The 16,027-nt window shown below is 37.4% G+C and overlaps 1 protein-coding gene across 5 annotated transcripts in view; it reads right to left on the bottom strand.

Moving 5' to 3' along the window:
- CHIC1 (cysteine rich hydrophobic domain 1) overlaps window positions 1-16,027 on the bottom strand; it is a 75,079-nt gene that overhangs the window by 40,918 nt on the left and 18,134 nt on the right. For 4 of the 5 annotated variants that reach the window (XM_025466212.3, XM_025466211.3, XM_025466210.3 and 1 more), the window contains exon 3: window positions 2,026-2,181. The exons of the other annotated variant lie outside the window; for it this stretch is intronic. In XM_025466212.3, the coding sequence (XP_025321997.1) occupies window positions 2,026-2,181 (156 nt within the window). The remainder of the gene's footprint in view (window positions 1-2,025; window positions 2,182-16,027) is intronic. 5 annotated transcript variants of the gene reach the window in all.

The following is a 16,027-nucleotide window of genomic DNA, read 5'->3' as shown; positions in this document are numbered from 1 at the left end:
GCTTCTGTACAGCAAAGGAAACCATCATCAAAATTAAAAGGTAACCTATATAATGGGAAAAGATATCTGCAAATATCTAATCAGATGAAGAACTAGTATCCAATATCTATAAAAAACTTATCAAACTCAATACCCAAAAAACACAATCCAGTCAAGAAATGGGCAGAAAACATGAACAGACATTTTTCCAAAGATGACATAAAAATGGCCAACAGACATATGAGAAAATGCTCAACATCATTCCGTATCAGGGAAATACAAATCATAATGACAATAGGATGCTACCTCACAGCAGTGAGAATGGTGAAAATTCACTAGACAGGAAAAAACAAATGTTGGAGAGGATGTGGAGAAAGGGGAACCCTCTTGCACTGTTGGCGGGATTGTGAACTGGTACAGCTATTCTGGAAAACTACTGCGTCATTAAAAAGTTAAAAATAGAGGTACCCTTTGACCCAGCAATTGCGCTACTGGGTATTTACCCCAAAGATACTGATGTAGTGAAACACTGGGACACCCGCACCCCAATGTTTATAGCAGCAATGTCCAGAATTGCCAAACTGTGGAAGAAGTCATGATGTCCTTTGACAGATGAATGGATAAAGAAGATGTATATATATATATACACATACATACACAATGGAGTATTACTCAGCTATCAGAAGAGACGAATACCCACCATTTGCTTTGATGTGAATGGAAGTGGAGGGTATTATGCTGAGTGAAATAAGTCAATCTGAGAAGAACAAGCATCATATGGTTTCACTCATACAGGGAATATAAGAAATAGTGAAAGGGGTTATAAAGGAAAGGAGGGGAACTGAGTGGGAAAAATTAGAGAGGGAAACAAACCATGAGAGACTTCTAACTCTGGGAAACAAACAAAGGGTTGCGGAAGGGGAGGTGGGTGGGGGGATGGGGTAACTGGGTGATGGGCAATGAGGAAGGCACTTGATAGGATGAGCACTGGTTATTATACTATATGTTGGCAAACTAAATTTAAATAATAAAATAATATAACTATAAAAAATGTAGTAAGAGACCAGATGTCTATTAATAGATGAATGGATAAAAATGATATGGTATATATAAACAATGGAAATCTTGCCATTTGCAATGATATGGATGGAACCAGAGGGTATTATGCTAAGTAAAATAAGTCAGAGCAAAAGAGATACCATGTGATTTCACTCCTATGTGGAACTTAAGAAACAAAACAAATGGACATAGGTGATGGAAAGGAAATATAAAGTAAGATAAAAAAAATAGTGAAAGGGAATAAAGGGGAAAGGAGAGAAAATGAGTGAAAATATCAGTGAGGATGGCAGAACATGAGAGACTCCTAACTCTGGGAAATGAACAAGGGGTAGTGGAAAGGGAGGTGGGCAGAGGGTTGGGGTGACTGGGTGATGGGCACTGAGGGGTCACTTGATGGGGTAAGCACTGGGTGATATGGTATATGTTGGTAAATTGAACTCCAATAAAAAAATAAAAATAATAGAAAGAAAGAAAGAAAGAAAGAAAGAAAGAAAGAAAGAAAGAGAAAGAAAGAAAGAAGAAAGAAAGAAAGAAAGAAAGAAAGAAAGAAAGAAAGAAAGAAAGAAAGAAAGAAAGAAAGAAAGAAAGAAAAGCGGAAGAGATGCTGAACTCCAGGAAATAAACTGAGGGTTGTTGGAAGGGAGGTGAGTGGGAGAAGGGATAACTGTGTAATGGGCATGAAGGAAGGCACCTGATGTAATGAGGACTGGGTGTCATATGCAACTAATGAATCACTAAATTCTATCCCTGAAACTAATAAAAAATAATAGTCAATAAAGAGAAGAAAATAAAATGATGGGAACTCATACTAAGTGATACAGTATTAATAAAGGCTGGACAAATCACTTTATCTCTCTCCCCCAAGCTTGTCTCTAGAATGAGGCTAGCACTGTTAAGAGAATTTTTAAAAAATTATGTAACATACTTGGCACATTTAAGTGTTGAATAAATGTTAGCTCTAAGGTTATACATAAAATGGTTACTCACTCTTTTGTTGAGACAAATAACAGGCCACAGGCTGCAACCCAGTGTGCAACAGCAGCAGAGACAACCACATAGCAGCCATTTCACATTGACTGGGAGAGCCTTTTTCAAACATGCATTCACACGGCCAATGCTGGTCTTAAATTCTTCTGGGGCCACCTGTAACAGGGGCATAATCTTTATTTAACAGTTTGTGGGCAGCTTTCCACCACTTATCTCTAAACCTAAAGAAAATGTTTATCTTATTACAAACATTTTAAGGAATTACATGTCTAAAGACATTTCCTCCCTATATGTATCACATACTCTTGGATGACATTAGAAAGCAAAACAATATAATTTCATGTTTACAGAACTTATTCTGATGTTCAACATAATCTTTTGAAATTACCAGTAATAAAATAACAATAAAACTGGTGGTAGGTCCCTGGGTGGCGCAGTGGTTTAGCGCCTGCCTTTGGCCCAGGGCGCGATCCTGGAGACCTGGGATCGAATCCCATGTCGGGCTCCCGGTGCATGGAGCCTGCTACTCCCTCTGCCTATGTCTCTGCCTCTCTCTCTCTCTCTCTCTCTCTCTCTCTCTGACTATCATAAATAAATAAAAAAAAAACTGGTGGTAAAGAATACCCATCAAGCAGTTTTTTCTACCAAATATTCTCATTATTCAGGGAATATTACAGTCTCCAATCATTATGACTAGTAAGACTAGAAGTGTTACGTAACAGTTAAAACCTAAATATTACCGAGGAATTGGAATTAAAATTAAACTTTGGTAATATTCCTGGATTTTAAACTTCTCCTGGATTTTTCAATTTTTCTCCCTGGCAAAGTTGCAACATAACAATTTTAACACTTGTTATTGTTTGCAGGGAAAAGCTACACTAGAAAGACAGTAAGGAGTGATTACATTTTTTTAAAAGGGTCTTAATATGCAGCATAAAGTAGATTCAAAATTGCTGTAAACTTTGAATTTTGAAAGGTCCTTAAATACACAAACTTAACATTTTAAATTACGACCTCCATTCCTGGAAGTGCTGCTTGTGCCTCTCTGTAAACAATGACAAACTTAGTTCAAAGGCAAGAGCATGGTAGGCATATTTATACTGGAAATGCTGCGTGAAGGTTATACAATTCAAAGGCATACTAAAAATAGTTTGCTTTCAGTGAAATCGTATTTCTGGATCACAAAAATTATTCCCTTTTTTTAGAAAGCTGTTTGACTATAAAATCTATGGGAAAAAATTCTAACATCTGGCTGTGCAAGTAAAAATTATGAAAATATTAGAAAAATAAGCTGCTATAAAAATAAAAACCCTATTAACATGTTTGGTATAAAAAAATATGGAGCTTTACAACTCTTCCAAGTAAAAATTGCACTAGAGGAATCAATTTATTGAATTTTTATCTTTTAATGGACATATCTTAGAATCAACACTATAAACCATATACCTATTAGCAGATGTTATAAAGATACATGACCAAAGAATTCAGTGCCATCATGATTAAAACATTAATTATACTAGCTTTATAATTGTTCATGCCATCCAATAAAGTTAATTGCTTAACCCATAAATCTTATTTTCTTCCTAATATGTTAACCAACAACACTTGTAAAATTGCAAGGCTCAAAACTGTTTTTACATGGGCAAATAAACTAATCTATTCTCCATCTAAATTGTTGGCCATATCACCTAAAGACAATCACTAAGTAAAAAGAATTCCAATTAAATGGCTAAGTTCCTGGGGTAAATATGAAAATAAATTCAGAGAACCATGTCTTATAGCTGAAAAACAGAAAATGCTAACAGGCTAAGCATATTAGACAATAAATGAATATTTTTTATTCTAGTTACTTATTAGCTATGAAAAATCATAGACAAATTCATTAAATTTTTCTGAGTTTTAGTTTTCCATGTATAAAATGAGAATAATAATCTTGGTCTTACATATCTTACAGGAAATGGAAATCATATCTGAATAAGAACCTCATAATCAGACTGTTTTGAAAAAGGAAGCCAGTGAATCTTCTCTCTTGACTGGATTTGGAGAAAGAAAAGCAAATCTCTCTGTTGCATGGAGTCTCACCTGAAGGCAGGGGGTTTGATCAGGTAACCATTAATAATCCACAGCCTTTCTATACCCTCTATTATAAACAAAAGGATAATTAGCTACACTTTTTTTTCATTTTAATTCCAGTAAGGTAATATACAGTGTTATATTAGTTTCAGGTGTAAAATAGAGTAATTCAACAATTCCATACATCACTCTGTGCTCTTAAAAAATACACTCCTTAATCCTCATTACTATTTCACCCATCACCCTCAACCAATTGTTCTCTATAATTAACATTGTTTCTTGCTTTTTGTCTCTTATTTTTTCCCTTTGCTTATTTTGTATCTAAAATTCCACACAAGTGAAATCATATGGTATTTGTCTTTCTCTGACTTATTGCACTTATCATTATATAATGATACTTTCTAGCTCCATCCATGTTGTTGCAAATGGCAATATTCCATTCCTCTTTATGGCTGAATAATATTCCATTGTATGGATATATCTTTATCTGTATCCACAACTGTATATCACATTTTATCCATTCATCAATCCACAGACACTTACATTGCTTCCATATCTTGGCCCATTGTAAATAATGATGCTATAAACATTGAGGTGCATATGCCTCTTTAGTATTCTTTGGGTAAATATCCAGTAGTATATTGCTGGAACATAAAGTAGTTCTATTTTTAAGTTTTTTGAGGAACCTCTATACTGTTTTCCATAGCAGCTGCATGAGTTTGCATTCCCCACAGTACATGAGTGTTCCTTTTCCTCCACATCCTTTTTATGCTAGGACCATACTGTCTTGGTTGCCATGGCTTTGAAGTATAATTTGAAGTCGGAATTGTGATGCCTACAGCTTTGCTTTGCTTTTTCAAGATTGCTTTGGTTATTCTGGGTCTTTTGTGGTTCCAGACAAATTTTAAGATTATTGGTACTAGCTGTGTGAAAAATGCTGTTGCAGATGGCATTAAGTCTGTAGACTGCTTTGGGTAACATGGACATTTGAACAATATTTGTTTTTACAACCCATGAGCATGGAATGTCTTTCCATTTCTTTGTGTTGTTTTAAATTTCTTTCATCAGTGTTTTATAGCTTTTGGCATACGGTTCTTTCACCTCTTGGTTAGGTTTATTCTTAGGTGTCTATTATTTTGGATGTGATTACAAATGGGATTGTTTTCTTAATTTCTCTTTCTGTTACTTCATTCTTAGTGTATAGAAATGCAACTTATCTCTGTACACTGATTTTGTTTCCTGTGACTACTAAATTTGTTTATCAGTTGTAGTAATTTTTTTGGTGGAGCCTTTAGGAATTTCTACATATAGTATCATGTCATCTGCAAATAGTTAAACTTTTACTTCTTCCTTGCTGATCTGAATGCATTTTATTTCTTTTTGTTGTTTGATTGCTGTGACTAGGACTTACAGTACTATGTTGAATACAAGTGGTGAGGGTGGGCATCCTTCTCTTGTTTTCAGTTTTTCCTCATTAATGATGACGTTAGCCATGGGTTTTTCATAGGTGGCCTTTATTATGACGAGGTATGTTCCCTCGAAAATTATTTTGTTGAGGGTTACTATCATGAATGTGTATTTGTTCCAATGTGTCATTCAAAGCCATTGTTTCCTTGTTGAAGTTCTGTTTAGACAATCTGTCCACTTATGTAAGTTGGGTGTTAAAGTCCCTTACTATTATTGTATTATTATGGATTAGTTCCTTTAGGTTTGTTACTGTTTTATGAATTTGCACGCTCCTACGTTGGGTGCATACATATTTACAGTTGCTGTATCTTCTTGTTGGATTATCCCATTTATTATTGTATAGTTTCCTCGTCTCTTGTTACAGTCTTTGTTTTTTAAAGATTTATTTATTTATTTATTTTTTTTATGATAGAGAGAGAGAGAGAGACAAACAGGCAGAGGGAGAAGCAGGCTCCATGCCAGGAGCCCGACGCAGGACTCGATCCCGGAACTCCAGGACCACACCCTGGGCCAAAGGCAGGCGCAAAACCGCTGAGCCACCCAGGGATCCCCAGTCTTTGTTTTAAAATCTATTTTGTCTGATATAAATGTTGCTACTCTGGCTTTCTTTTGACATCCATCTATATGGTAAATGTTTCTCCATTCTCTAACTTTCAATCTGTAGGTGTCCTTAGGTCTAAAATGGGCCTTTTATTTTTTTGGTATATTTTTTTTATTGGACTTCGATTTGCCAACATACAGCATAACACCCAGTGCTCATCCCATCAAGTGCCCCCCTCAGTGCCTGCCACCCAGTCACCCATCCCCCTGCCCACCTCCAGCTTCCACTACCCCCTGATCGTTTCCCAGAGTTAGGTGTCTCTCATGTCCTGTCACCCTCACTGATATTTCCCACTCATTTTCTCTCCTTTCCCCTTTATTCCCTTTCACTATTTTTTATATTCCCCCAATGAATGAGACCATATAATGTTTGTCCTTCTCCGATTGACTTACTTCCTCAGCATAATAAGCTCCAATTCCATCCATGTTGAAACAAATGGTGGGTATTTGTCGTTTCTAATGGATGAGTAATATTCCATTGTATATATAGACCACATCTCTGTCCATCAGGAATATTGATCTATAATTCTTTTTGGTAGGGTCTTTGTCTGGTTTTGGAAATTAAGGTGATGCTGGCCTCAAGAACGAGTTTGGAAGTATTCTGTCCCTTTCTACCTTTCAGAACAGCTTTAGTAGAATAGGTATGGTTTCTTCTTTAAACGTTTGATAGAATTCCCCTGAGAAGCCACCTGGCCCTGGATTTTTGTGTCTTGGGAGGTTTTGGATGACTGCTTCAATTTCCTCCCTGGTTATCGGCCTGTTCAGGTTTTCTATTTCTTCCTGTTCCAGATTTAGTAGTTTGTGGTTTTCCAGAAATGCGTCCATTTCTTCTAGATTGCCTAATTTATTGGCGTATAGCTGCTCATAATGTTTTAAAAATCGTTTGTATTTCCTTGGTATTGGTGGTGATCTCTCCTTTTCCATTCATAATTTTAATTCTTAGAGTCTTTTCTCTTTTGTTTTTAATAAGGCAGACTAACGGTTTATCTATCTTATTAATGCTTTCAAAGAACCAACTCCTGGTTTTGTTGATCTGTTCCACAGTTCTTCTGGTCTCGATTTCATTGAGTTCTGCTTGAATCTTTATTAACTCTCTTCTGCTGGGTGTAGGTTTTATTTGCTGTTCTTTCTCCAGTTCCTTTAGGTGCAAAGTTAGCTTGTGTATTTGACTTTTTTCCAATTTTTTGAGGGATGCTTGTATTGTGATGTATTTCCCCCTTAGGACTGCTTTTGTTGTATCCCAAAGATTTTTAATGGTTGTATCTTCATTCTCATTAGTTTAGTTTCCATGAATCTTTTTAATTCTTCTCTAATTTACTGATTGGCCCATTCAACTTTTAGCAGGATGCTCTTTAACTTCAACGTGTTTGATTTTTTTCCCAAATTTCTTCTTGTGATTGAGTTCAAGCGTCAAAGCATTATGGTCTGAAAATATGCAGGGGACAATCCATATCTTTTGGTATTGGTTGAGTGCTGATTTATGACCAGGTATGTGGTCTATTATGGAGAGAGTTCCATGTGCACTTGAGAAGAATGTGTATTCGGTTGTGTTTGGATGTAAAGTTCTGTAAACATCTGTGAAATCCATCTGGTCCACTGTATCATCTAAAGCTCTTGTTTCTTTGGAAATGTTGTGCTTATAAGATCTGTCATTTGCAGAAAACGCCATGTCGAAGTCTCCCAGTATTAGTGTATTATTATCTAAGTATGTCTTTCTTTTGGTTATTAATTGATTGATATACTTGGCAGCTCCCACATTAGGGGCATAAATATTCATGATTGTTAGGTCCTCTTGTTGGATAGATCCTTTAAGTATGATATAGTGTTCCTCTTCATCTCTTACTATACAGTCTTTGGGATAAATTTAATTTATCTGAGATGAGGACTGCTACCCCCAGCTTTCTTTTGAGGACCATTTGAATGGTAAATGGTTCTCCACCATTTCATTTTCAGGCTGGAGGTGTCCTTAGGTCTAAAATGAAACTCTTGTAGATAGCAAATAGATGGGTCTTTCTTTTTTATCCAGTGCAATACCCTGCGTCTTTTGATGGGATCATTAAGCCCATTTCACATTCAGAGTTACTATTGAAATATATGAATTTAGTGTCATCATAATACCTATTCAGTCCCTGTTTTGTGGAACATTTCTTTGGGCTTCTTCTTTCTTTTACTGAGTTCCCCTTAATATTTCTTGCAGAGTTGGTTTGGGGGTCACATATTCTTTCAGTTTCTGCCTATCTTGGAAGCTCTTTATTTCTCCTTCTATTCTGAATGAGAGCCTTGCTGGATAAAGTATTCTTGGCTGCAGGTTCTTCTCATTTAGGACCCTGAATATATCCTGCCAGCCCTTTCAGGCCTGCCAGGTCTCTGTTGGAGAAGTCTGCTCTTAATATAATCGTTTTCCCCAAATAAGTTATGGATCTTGTCTCTTCCTGATTTAAGGATTTTCTATCTTTGGAATTTGCAAGTTTCACTATTAACTGTCGAGGTGTTGAATGGTTTTTATTGAGTTTAAGGGGGAACCTCTCTATCTCCTGGATCTGAATGCCTGTTTCCCTTCCCAAATTAGGGAAGTTCTCAGCTATGATTTGTTCAAATATGCTTTCTGGTCCTCTGTTCTTCTCAGCCCCTCTGGAACCCCAATTAAATGTAGATTTTTCCTTCTGAGGCTGTCATTTATTTCCCTTCACCTTTCCTCATGGTCTTTTGTTTTTCTCTTTTTTCCTCAGCTTCCTTCCTTGCCATCAACTTGTTTTCTATTTCACTCACTCTTTCTTCTACCTCATTAACCCTCGTCATTAGGACTGCCAGTTTGGATTGCATCTCATTTAATTGATTTTTAATTTCGGCCTGATTAGATCTAAATTCTGCAGTCATGAAGTCTTTTGAATCCTTTATGCTTTTTTCCAGAGCCACCAGTAGCTTTATAATTGTGCTTCTGAATTGGCTTTCTGACATTGAATTGTATTCCAAATTCTGTAACTGTGGCAGAGAGTACTGTTTCTGATTCTTTCTTTTGTGGTGAGTTCTTCTTTCTAGTCATTTTGCTCAGGGCAGAGTGGGTAAATATGAGTTGTACTGGAAAAAGGAAGAAAAAATAAAGGAGGGCTATCCTCTGGTTCTATATACTGCAAATCCCTTGACTTCCCCTGGAGCTTTCCATTGCTGCTTGGTCAAGAACTTGCTCTTTCCCTCTCCTTCCAGTTGGTCTTCTGGGGGAGGGGCCTCAAGTGCTGATTCTCAGGTGTGTGCACCTGGGGGAGCTGCCCCGCCCCCTGCCCGGTGCATGGCTCAGTGGGAGCTGTTTATCCTGTTAGGTCCCTGTTCCCTGTTGGCCCCACTCCGTCCCAGGCACAGGGTAACACCAGGAAGAACAACACTGGCGGCAGCCAGCTCTCCAGCTCTGGAGTCAGCTCCCGCAGTAACTACCACATTCTCCCAGTCCACGCTAGCCTGGATGCTCCGGGGGCAGGGGGTGCTGATCTGCACAGCTTGGGGGTGCCTGGAGGCAGGAGAATCCTTGCTGTCCTGTGCCCTCCCCACCTCTGCCTGTCCCGGGGGGGGCACAGGATCCTGGGCTGTGTCCACTGGGCATCCTGGGATCTGTGGTCTGTGCTGCTGGAATCGTGCTCCCGGGGCCAGGGCTCCCAAAGGCAGCAGGGCATAGCGGCCTGAGCTTCTCCTGAAGCCCCGCCAGGCGCACACTCCAGCCTTTTACCGAGATCGGCCCACAGTCTGTGGCACGTTCTCCCCCGGGCACACTTCCTCTGTTAGTGACTCCGGGAGACTGGAGGTTCCACTGCCCCTCCTGCAGTTCTGCCTGAGTTCCCGGCTAAGTGCCTTTCTGTCCGGGAAGAATCCAGTGCGGATTTTTATAGTTCCCTGCTTCTCTGGGAGTGGGCTTTCCCGGAAGGCTTTTGCTTCCCTGCCTTAGATCAGCTCCTTGCAGTGGCCCCTCCCCTACTTGATTCTTTTTAATTTTTTTTCTGCCTTCCTACCATGTTAGAAGTGAAAACTCTTCTCTCTGTAGCATTCCACCTGTTCTCTAAATCTCAGGTCAAATTCATAGGTTTTCAGGATGATTTGAAAGTTATCTAGGTAAGTTGGTGGGGACAGGTGACTTAGGGACCCTACTGCTCCATCATCTTGCCCTGCCCCCTTATATGGGCCTCTCGTAGAGAGCAAATAGACAGGTCTTTTTTCTTTTTTTAAAGATTTTATTTATTTATTCATGAGAAACACAGACAGAGAGAGGCAGAGACACAGTCAGAGGGAGAAGCAGGCTCCATGTAGGGAGCCTGATGTGGGACTCGATCCTAGGTCTCCAGGTTCATGCCCTCCCTGGGCCATAGGCGGCGCTAAACTGCTGAGCCACCCAGGCTGCCTGGCCCCCCCCTTTTTTTTTAACCCATTGTGTCACCCTATGTCTTCTGTTTGCAGCATTTAGTCCATTTACATTCAACGTAATTATTGATACATACATGCTTATTGCCATTTTGTTACTTGTTTTGTGGTTGATTCTGAAGATTTTCTCTGATCCTTTCTTGTCTTTTTTCATGCTTTGCTTATTTTCTTTAGTGATACATTTGGATTTCTTTCTCTTTATTCTTCACATATCTATTAGTGGTTTTTGAGATATGGTTAGTTAGGTTTGTATGTAACCTCTTCTGCATATAGCAATCTATACTGTTGATGGTCATTTAAGTTTGAACACATTCTTTTCTCTTGTCCTCTCCACTTTTTAGGTATATGTTATTTTATTTTATATCATTTTTGTGAGTTCCTTGACATGTTGCAGGAAAATTCATTTTTATTGCTTTTGTGTTTCCTACCTCTATACTGTCACTTTTGGTCTCTCTACTCAAAGAGTCCCTTTAATATTTCTTACAGAGCTGATTTAGTGGTCATGAACTCCTTTAGTTTTTGCTTGTCTGGAAAACTCTTTCTCTCCCCCTGTATTCTGAATGATAGCCTAGATGGATACAGTATTGTTGGCTGCAGATTCTCATTCAGCACTTTGAATATATCATGCTATTTCTTCTGGCTTGCAAAGTTTCTGTGGAGAGATCTGCAGGTACCTTTATGGGTTTTCCTTTGTAATTTAATGACGACTTCTTTTGTCTTACTGCTTTTAAAATTTTTTCTTTATCACAATATTTTGCAAATTTAATTACGAAGTGTCTGTGTGTTGGTCTGCTTTTGTTGATTATGCTGGGTGTTCTCTGTGCCTCCTGGATCTGGATATCTCTTTCCTTCCCCAGATGAGGGAAATTTTCAGCTCTTATTTCCTCAAATAAACTTTCTGCTTTTCTCTTCTTGTTTTTCTGGGATTCCTATAATATGGATGCTGTTACATTTGATGTAGTCACTGAGTTCCCTCAGTTTATTCTCATTTTGCATAATTCTTTTCTCCTTTATTCAGCTTGATTAATTTTCATTACTTTGTCTTCTAGGTCACTAATTCATTTCTCTGCTTCTTCTATCTTTTGTTCATTCCATTAAGTGTGTTTCTCATTTCATTTATATTGTGCCCTTTATCTCTGCTATGTTAATCTTTACCTCTGTGTTAAGGGTCTCACTCATGTCCTCCACTTTTTTCTCAAGCCCAGTGAGTATCCTTATGACCACTGTTCTCTATCAGGCATGTTACTTACATCTGTTTGGCCTAGGTCTCTGGTTATGGCCTTGTCCTGTTTTTTCATTTCAGATAAATTTCTCTGTCTCCTCATTTTGTCTGCCTCTCTGTGTCTCTGTGTGTTAAGAAAGTCAGTTGTTTCTTCTGTTCTTGAAAGTAGTGATTTTATGAAGAAGAGGTCCTGGAGTGCCCTGGAGTGCAGTGTCCCCTGTTTACCAGAACCTGGCCCTTCAGTAGAGTATCCTATGTGTGTTGTTATGCCCTGCTGTTTCATCTGATTCAGTTTTCCTTTTAGTGCATCTGCACTGACTCTCTCCCTGTTGTGGCTGTGCTTACTCTCTGTGGGATCCAGCAGGCCAGCTCTGGGAGGTTGTGTCTACTGGGGAACTTGGGAGCAGAGGGACAGTGTTAGCAAAATTTGTGCTGGATCACTAGTCCTATGCTGGATCCCCTCGAAGCACCGTGGCAGCTGTGGGCTTCAACCAGGGTGGCCAAGGGCACAAGGCTGGGTATGATGTGTGATGGTGGCTGAGGGTGTTTGGTTGGGCACAGTGCAGGAGGACTGCTAGGGGAGCACAACTGAGTGCAGTGTGCAAAGGCACCTGAGGGCACCTGGCTGGGCAGGTGTGCAATGGCACCTGGAGGCAATGGAAAGTGTCCAGAGAGGTACATATGTGGGCATGGCCCATGATGGTCAATCAGCTACATTTTGCATGCAAATTCAATGCTCTTCAGTTCTTCAATTCTTTAGAGGAGTTTAAAAGATATGTCCTTAAAAAAAAAAAAGGTGCCAGGTTGCAATCAAGATTTACCTCTCAGACAGTGATATTCAACTTTTTTCCTAGTCAATTACTTGGCAACCAAATAGAAATTAAAATAAGGAAAACATATTTATATATTTAGCTCTAATTTGTAATATAACATTACTATTGATTCTTTTTAAATTGTGTGTCCAGAAACACACACGTTTTTAAAATATGGTAAATTTTTATGTAAACTCACATAAATCATAAAATTACTGAATCTGTGCACTCACAAATTTAAGTGCTTATAATTAAAATTTAAATTTTTATTTAAAAAGTAAAATTTTTACTTAGAATATTTATTTGGAAGTGTATAAGCACAGATAAATAAAAGAGGGAGGCTAAAGCCAGAAATGAATCAGTTTAAAAAGTAAAAACTTGTTTTTTGTTAAAATATTATTAATAAAATATATACCAAGGTATGTAAAATTTGCTATTTTTTTCTTTTATTACATGCTTCTGGAAATAACCAACGGTTTTACAGAATGTGGCAATTTTCCTTCTTTCCTGCTAATACTTTCCACCTTTAACACATAATCATATCAATTAGTACTCTATTACCATGGGAAAACTAAAAACTACAATACTGAAGTTACTAAAAATGAGAATTCAAGTTTTTTGAAGTCATAAGATAAACATATTGGAAGGAAAACTTCTAGAACTTCAAACAATAAAATAAAATCTGCATTTTGCCTTTTTAAAAAGGAGGCCAGGATTGTCTTTGGGAAAAAAAATCTGTATTTGAATAACAGTAAAAGTTATAAAACAGATGATGAGGGCATTAGAAATGAGAATTGGTTAATTCCTAATTTTAAACATTGTGAAAAAAATGTTTAGTTAACTGTGGAATCAGGGTTTTACTCATTTACTTCCACATAACTCAGTATCTTTAGTAATGAAAGCTGAATGGGAGCCTTTTACCTTCTAGTTGAATGGCAGGTTGTAAAGAAAAATTTAATTCCTTTTGACTTTCTTGGAAAGAAAGAAGCAAGCCACATCATAAAGGTAGGGGAAAGGGTCATAATATTTTATAGCAGGATACAAGAGACTCTGCAGACAGAAGAAAATATAAGCAAAACCCAGCAAGACTGTTTGCCTCTTCCAATCATGAGGAACACAACCCTATCAATCACCTGTCATATTGGGTCACAATAGTAATGGTCGATTTTATGGCTTAGGGTTCCTCCAACACTGCACACCCATCTCCTCATAATACCATTTAATTGTTTCAAGCTGAGGGTTGGAAGCTTTTATTTCTTCTAAAGTTCTGTGGTTCTTTCATTTTCTGTTCACCATAATCTATGTGTATGCACCTGATTGATATACCCTATCATGATAGGAAGACTTATCTTTAGTGAAACAATCTTTACTGCACTTGATACAAAAGGTTAACTTTTTATTTGTATTAGAAACATTAACACATAAGAAGCACAAGATTAATACTGAGCCACAGTTTGTCAAAATGGCTTTACATTTTCAGAATTAACTCTGTGGAATACTGTTTAGTTAGGCATAAAAGCTACTTAGAATCCCATTCATGCCAGAAGACTGATTTTGTAAAAGGTAGATATATTTTTCTATTTTAGATACTGCATTTATTCATTTTTAAATATTTTACACAAAGGTTGCTAAGTTTGGAATTCAGACCCTCCTTTTAGCTTTTTTTCCTGGTTAATGTAATTCTTCTTGCCCCTTCCCCCAGTTATCAGAGAAGCATTTTGATAATTCATAGTAACCTATACAAATACAACAGTGTGTAATAGACAAAAACTGTTTCATTAAAGAGAAAAATGAATAAAGCTAATGTTATCACCATGTGACTTAAAAGTCAGACTTTCAGCATTCCTTTTAGTGTTGTTTTCATCACTAAAAACTAAACTAAGATAATATCATAGTGTCATTTGTGCCTCATTTAATATATGAGAATTCTCATCCACTTTAAATAATGCACACTAGAATAAATATCCAATCATTGATATGTACTACAGAAATGGTCACCTGAAAATAAAGGATATCTTTAAGAACATCTCACATTCAGATCACTTACGTCTTGTAAATGCATACCAAAAGCAGCTTAATATTCTTATTCTAGTTCTAAAAAAAAATGTATTATCTTTTGCAATGGTGGAGTTTTTAGTTTTAGAAGGCTTGTAAAGAAATGAAGAAGTATGAAGGAATATTCTGAATATTTTTTGGGCATATAAAACTGGCCAATTTCAAAGATGGATAAATTTTGTGCTTGGGAACTGATTTTCTTTCTTTTTTTTAAAAAAAGATTTTGTTTATTCATGAGAGATAGAGAGAGAGTCAGAGACATAGGTAGAGGGAGAAGCAGGCTGCATGCAGGGAGCCCGATGCAGGACTCGATCCCAGATCCCAGGGTCATGACCTGAGCCAAAGGCAGAAGCTTAACCACTGAGCCACCCAGGGATCCTGGGAACAGTTTTTCTTTTTGATTATTCATTTTCTAGAATTCTATGGGCTTGTAATTCAAACTTTTTTAAAAAAGATTTTATTTATTTATTCATGAGAGACAGAGAGAGGGAGCAGCAGAGACACAGGCAGAGGGAGAAGCAGGCTCCATGCAAGGAACCTGATGTGGGATTCGATCCCGGGATTCTGGGGTCATGCCCTGAGCTGAAGGAGATGCTCAACTGCTGAGCCACTCAGGCATCCCATGTAATTCAAACTTTTAAAAAACAAACCAGTATTAAAACTGAATGTAACTGCCCAGACAACACATGCAGCTGTACCAGGGAAACATATTTTCTATTGGAGATGTTTTAATTCACATTTTCTTTAATATTGAATTTGTCACCTTTCCACCAACACATTATTATTCAAGAGATTTTTCCACAGCTATTTTTTTCTGTTGGAGAAAACATTTATGATTAATTCATATAAAACAAATCTAAGTTTGAACTGCTGCTTCCCTTGGCAAATTATTCTAAATAATCAGGATAGGAAGGTAGAACATTGTAGAGAGTGAGGCCAAAACCTCTTTATGAGGGCTCTTTGTATTCTAAAAAGGTAAATGGACATATATTTTCTGTGAACGTAGCCAGGGAGTATTTCCACTCGCTTATTATATGGAATGATTTAACATTATACTTTAGGAAAGAGAGAAAAGGTCAACAGTTAAAAGGATAAACTACTGATGGGACCAGTGAATAAACTGTTTCTCAGATAATGTAAAAGAAGCAAAAACAGCTAAAAATTGAAAACTGGAAAGAAAAAAATTAGAGAAATAATCAGGATGAAACTGAGATATACTGGTGAAAAGTGGTCAATAGCAACCACAAATTTATACTGGGAAGCTAATAAGTACCTGACAATATATTAGTTTTATACATGCTCTTTCATTTAACACTTACAAGAAGTGAGGTACTGTTATCTTCATCTCTATTTTTCACTTAAGAATTGA

This window comes from Canis lupus, chromosome X, assembly GCF_003254725.2.
Source record: "Canis lupus dingo isolate Sandy chromosome X, ASM325472v2, whole genome shotgun sequence".
Lineage (NCBI taxonomy): Eukaryota > Metazoa > Chordata > Mammalia > Carnivora > Canidae > Canis > Canis lupus.
Note: the sequence above shows the minus strand (reverse complement) of the source record. Positions and strands in the feature narration are given on the sequence as shown.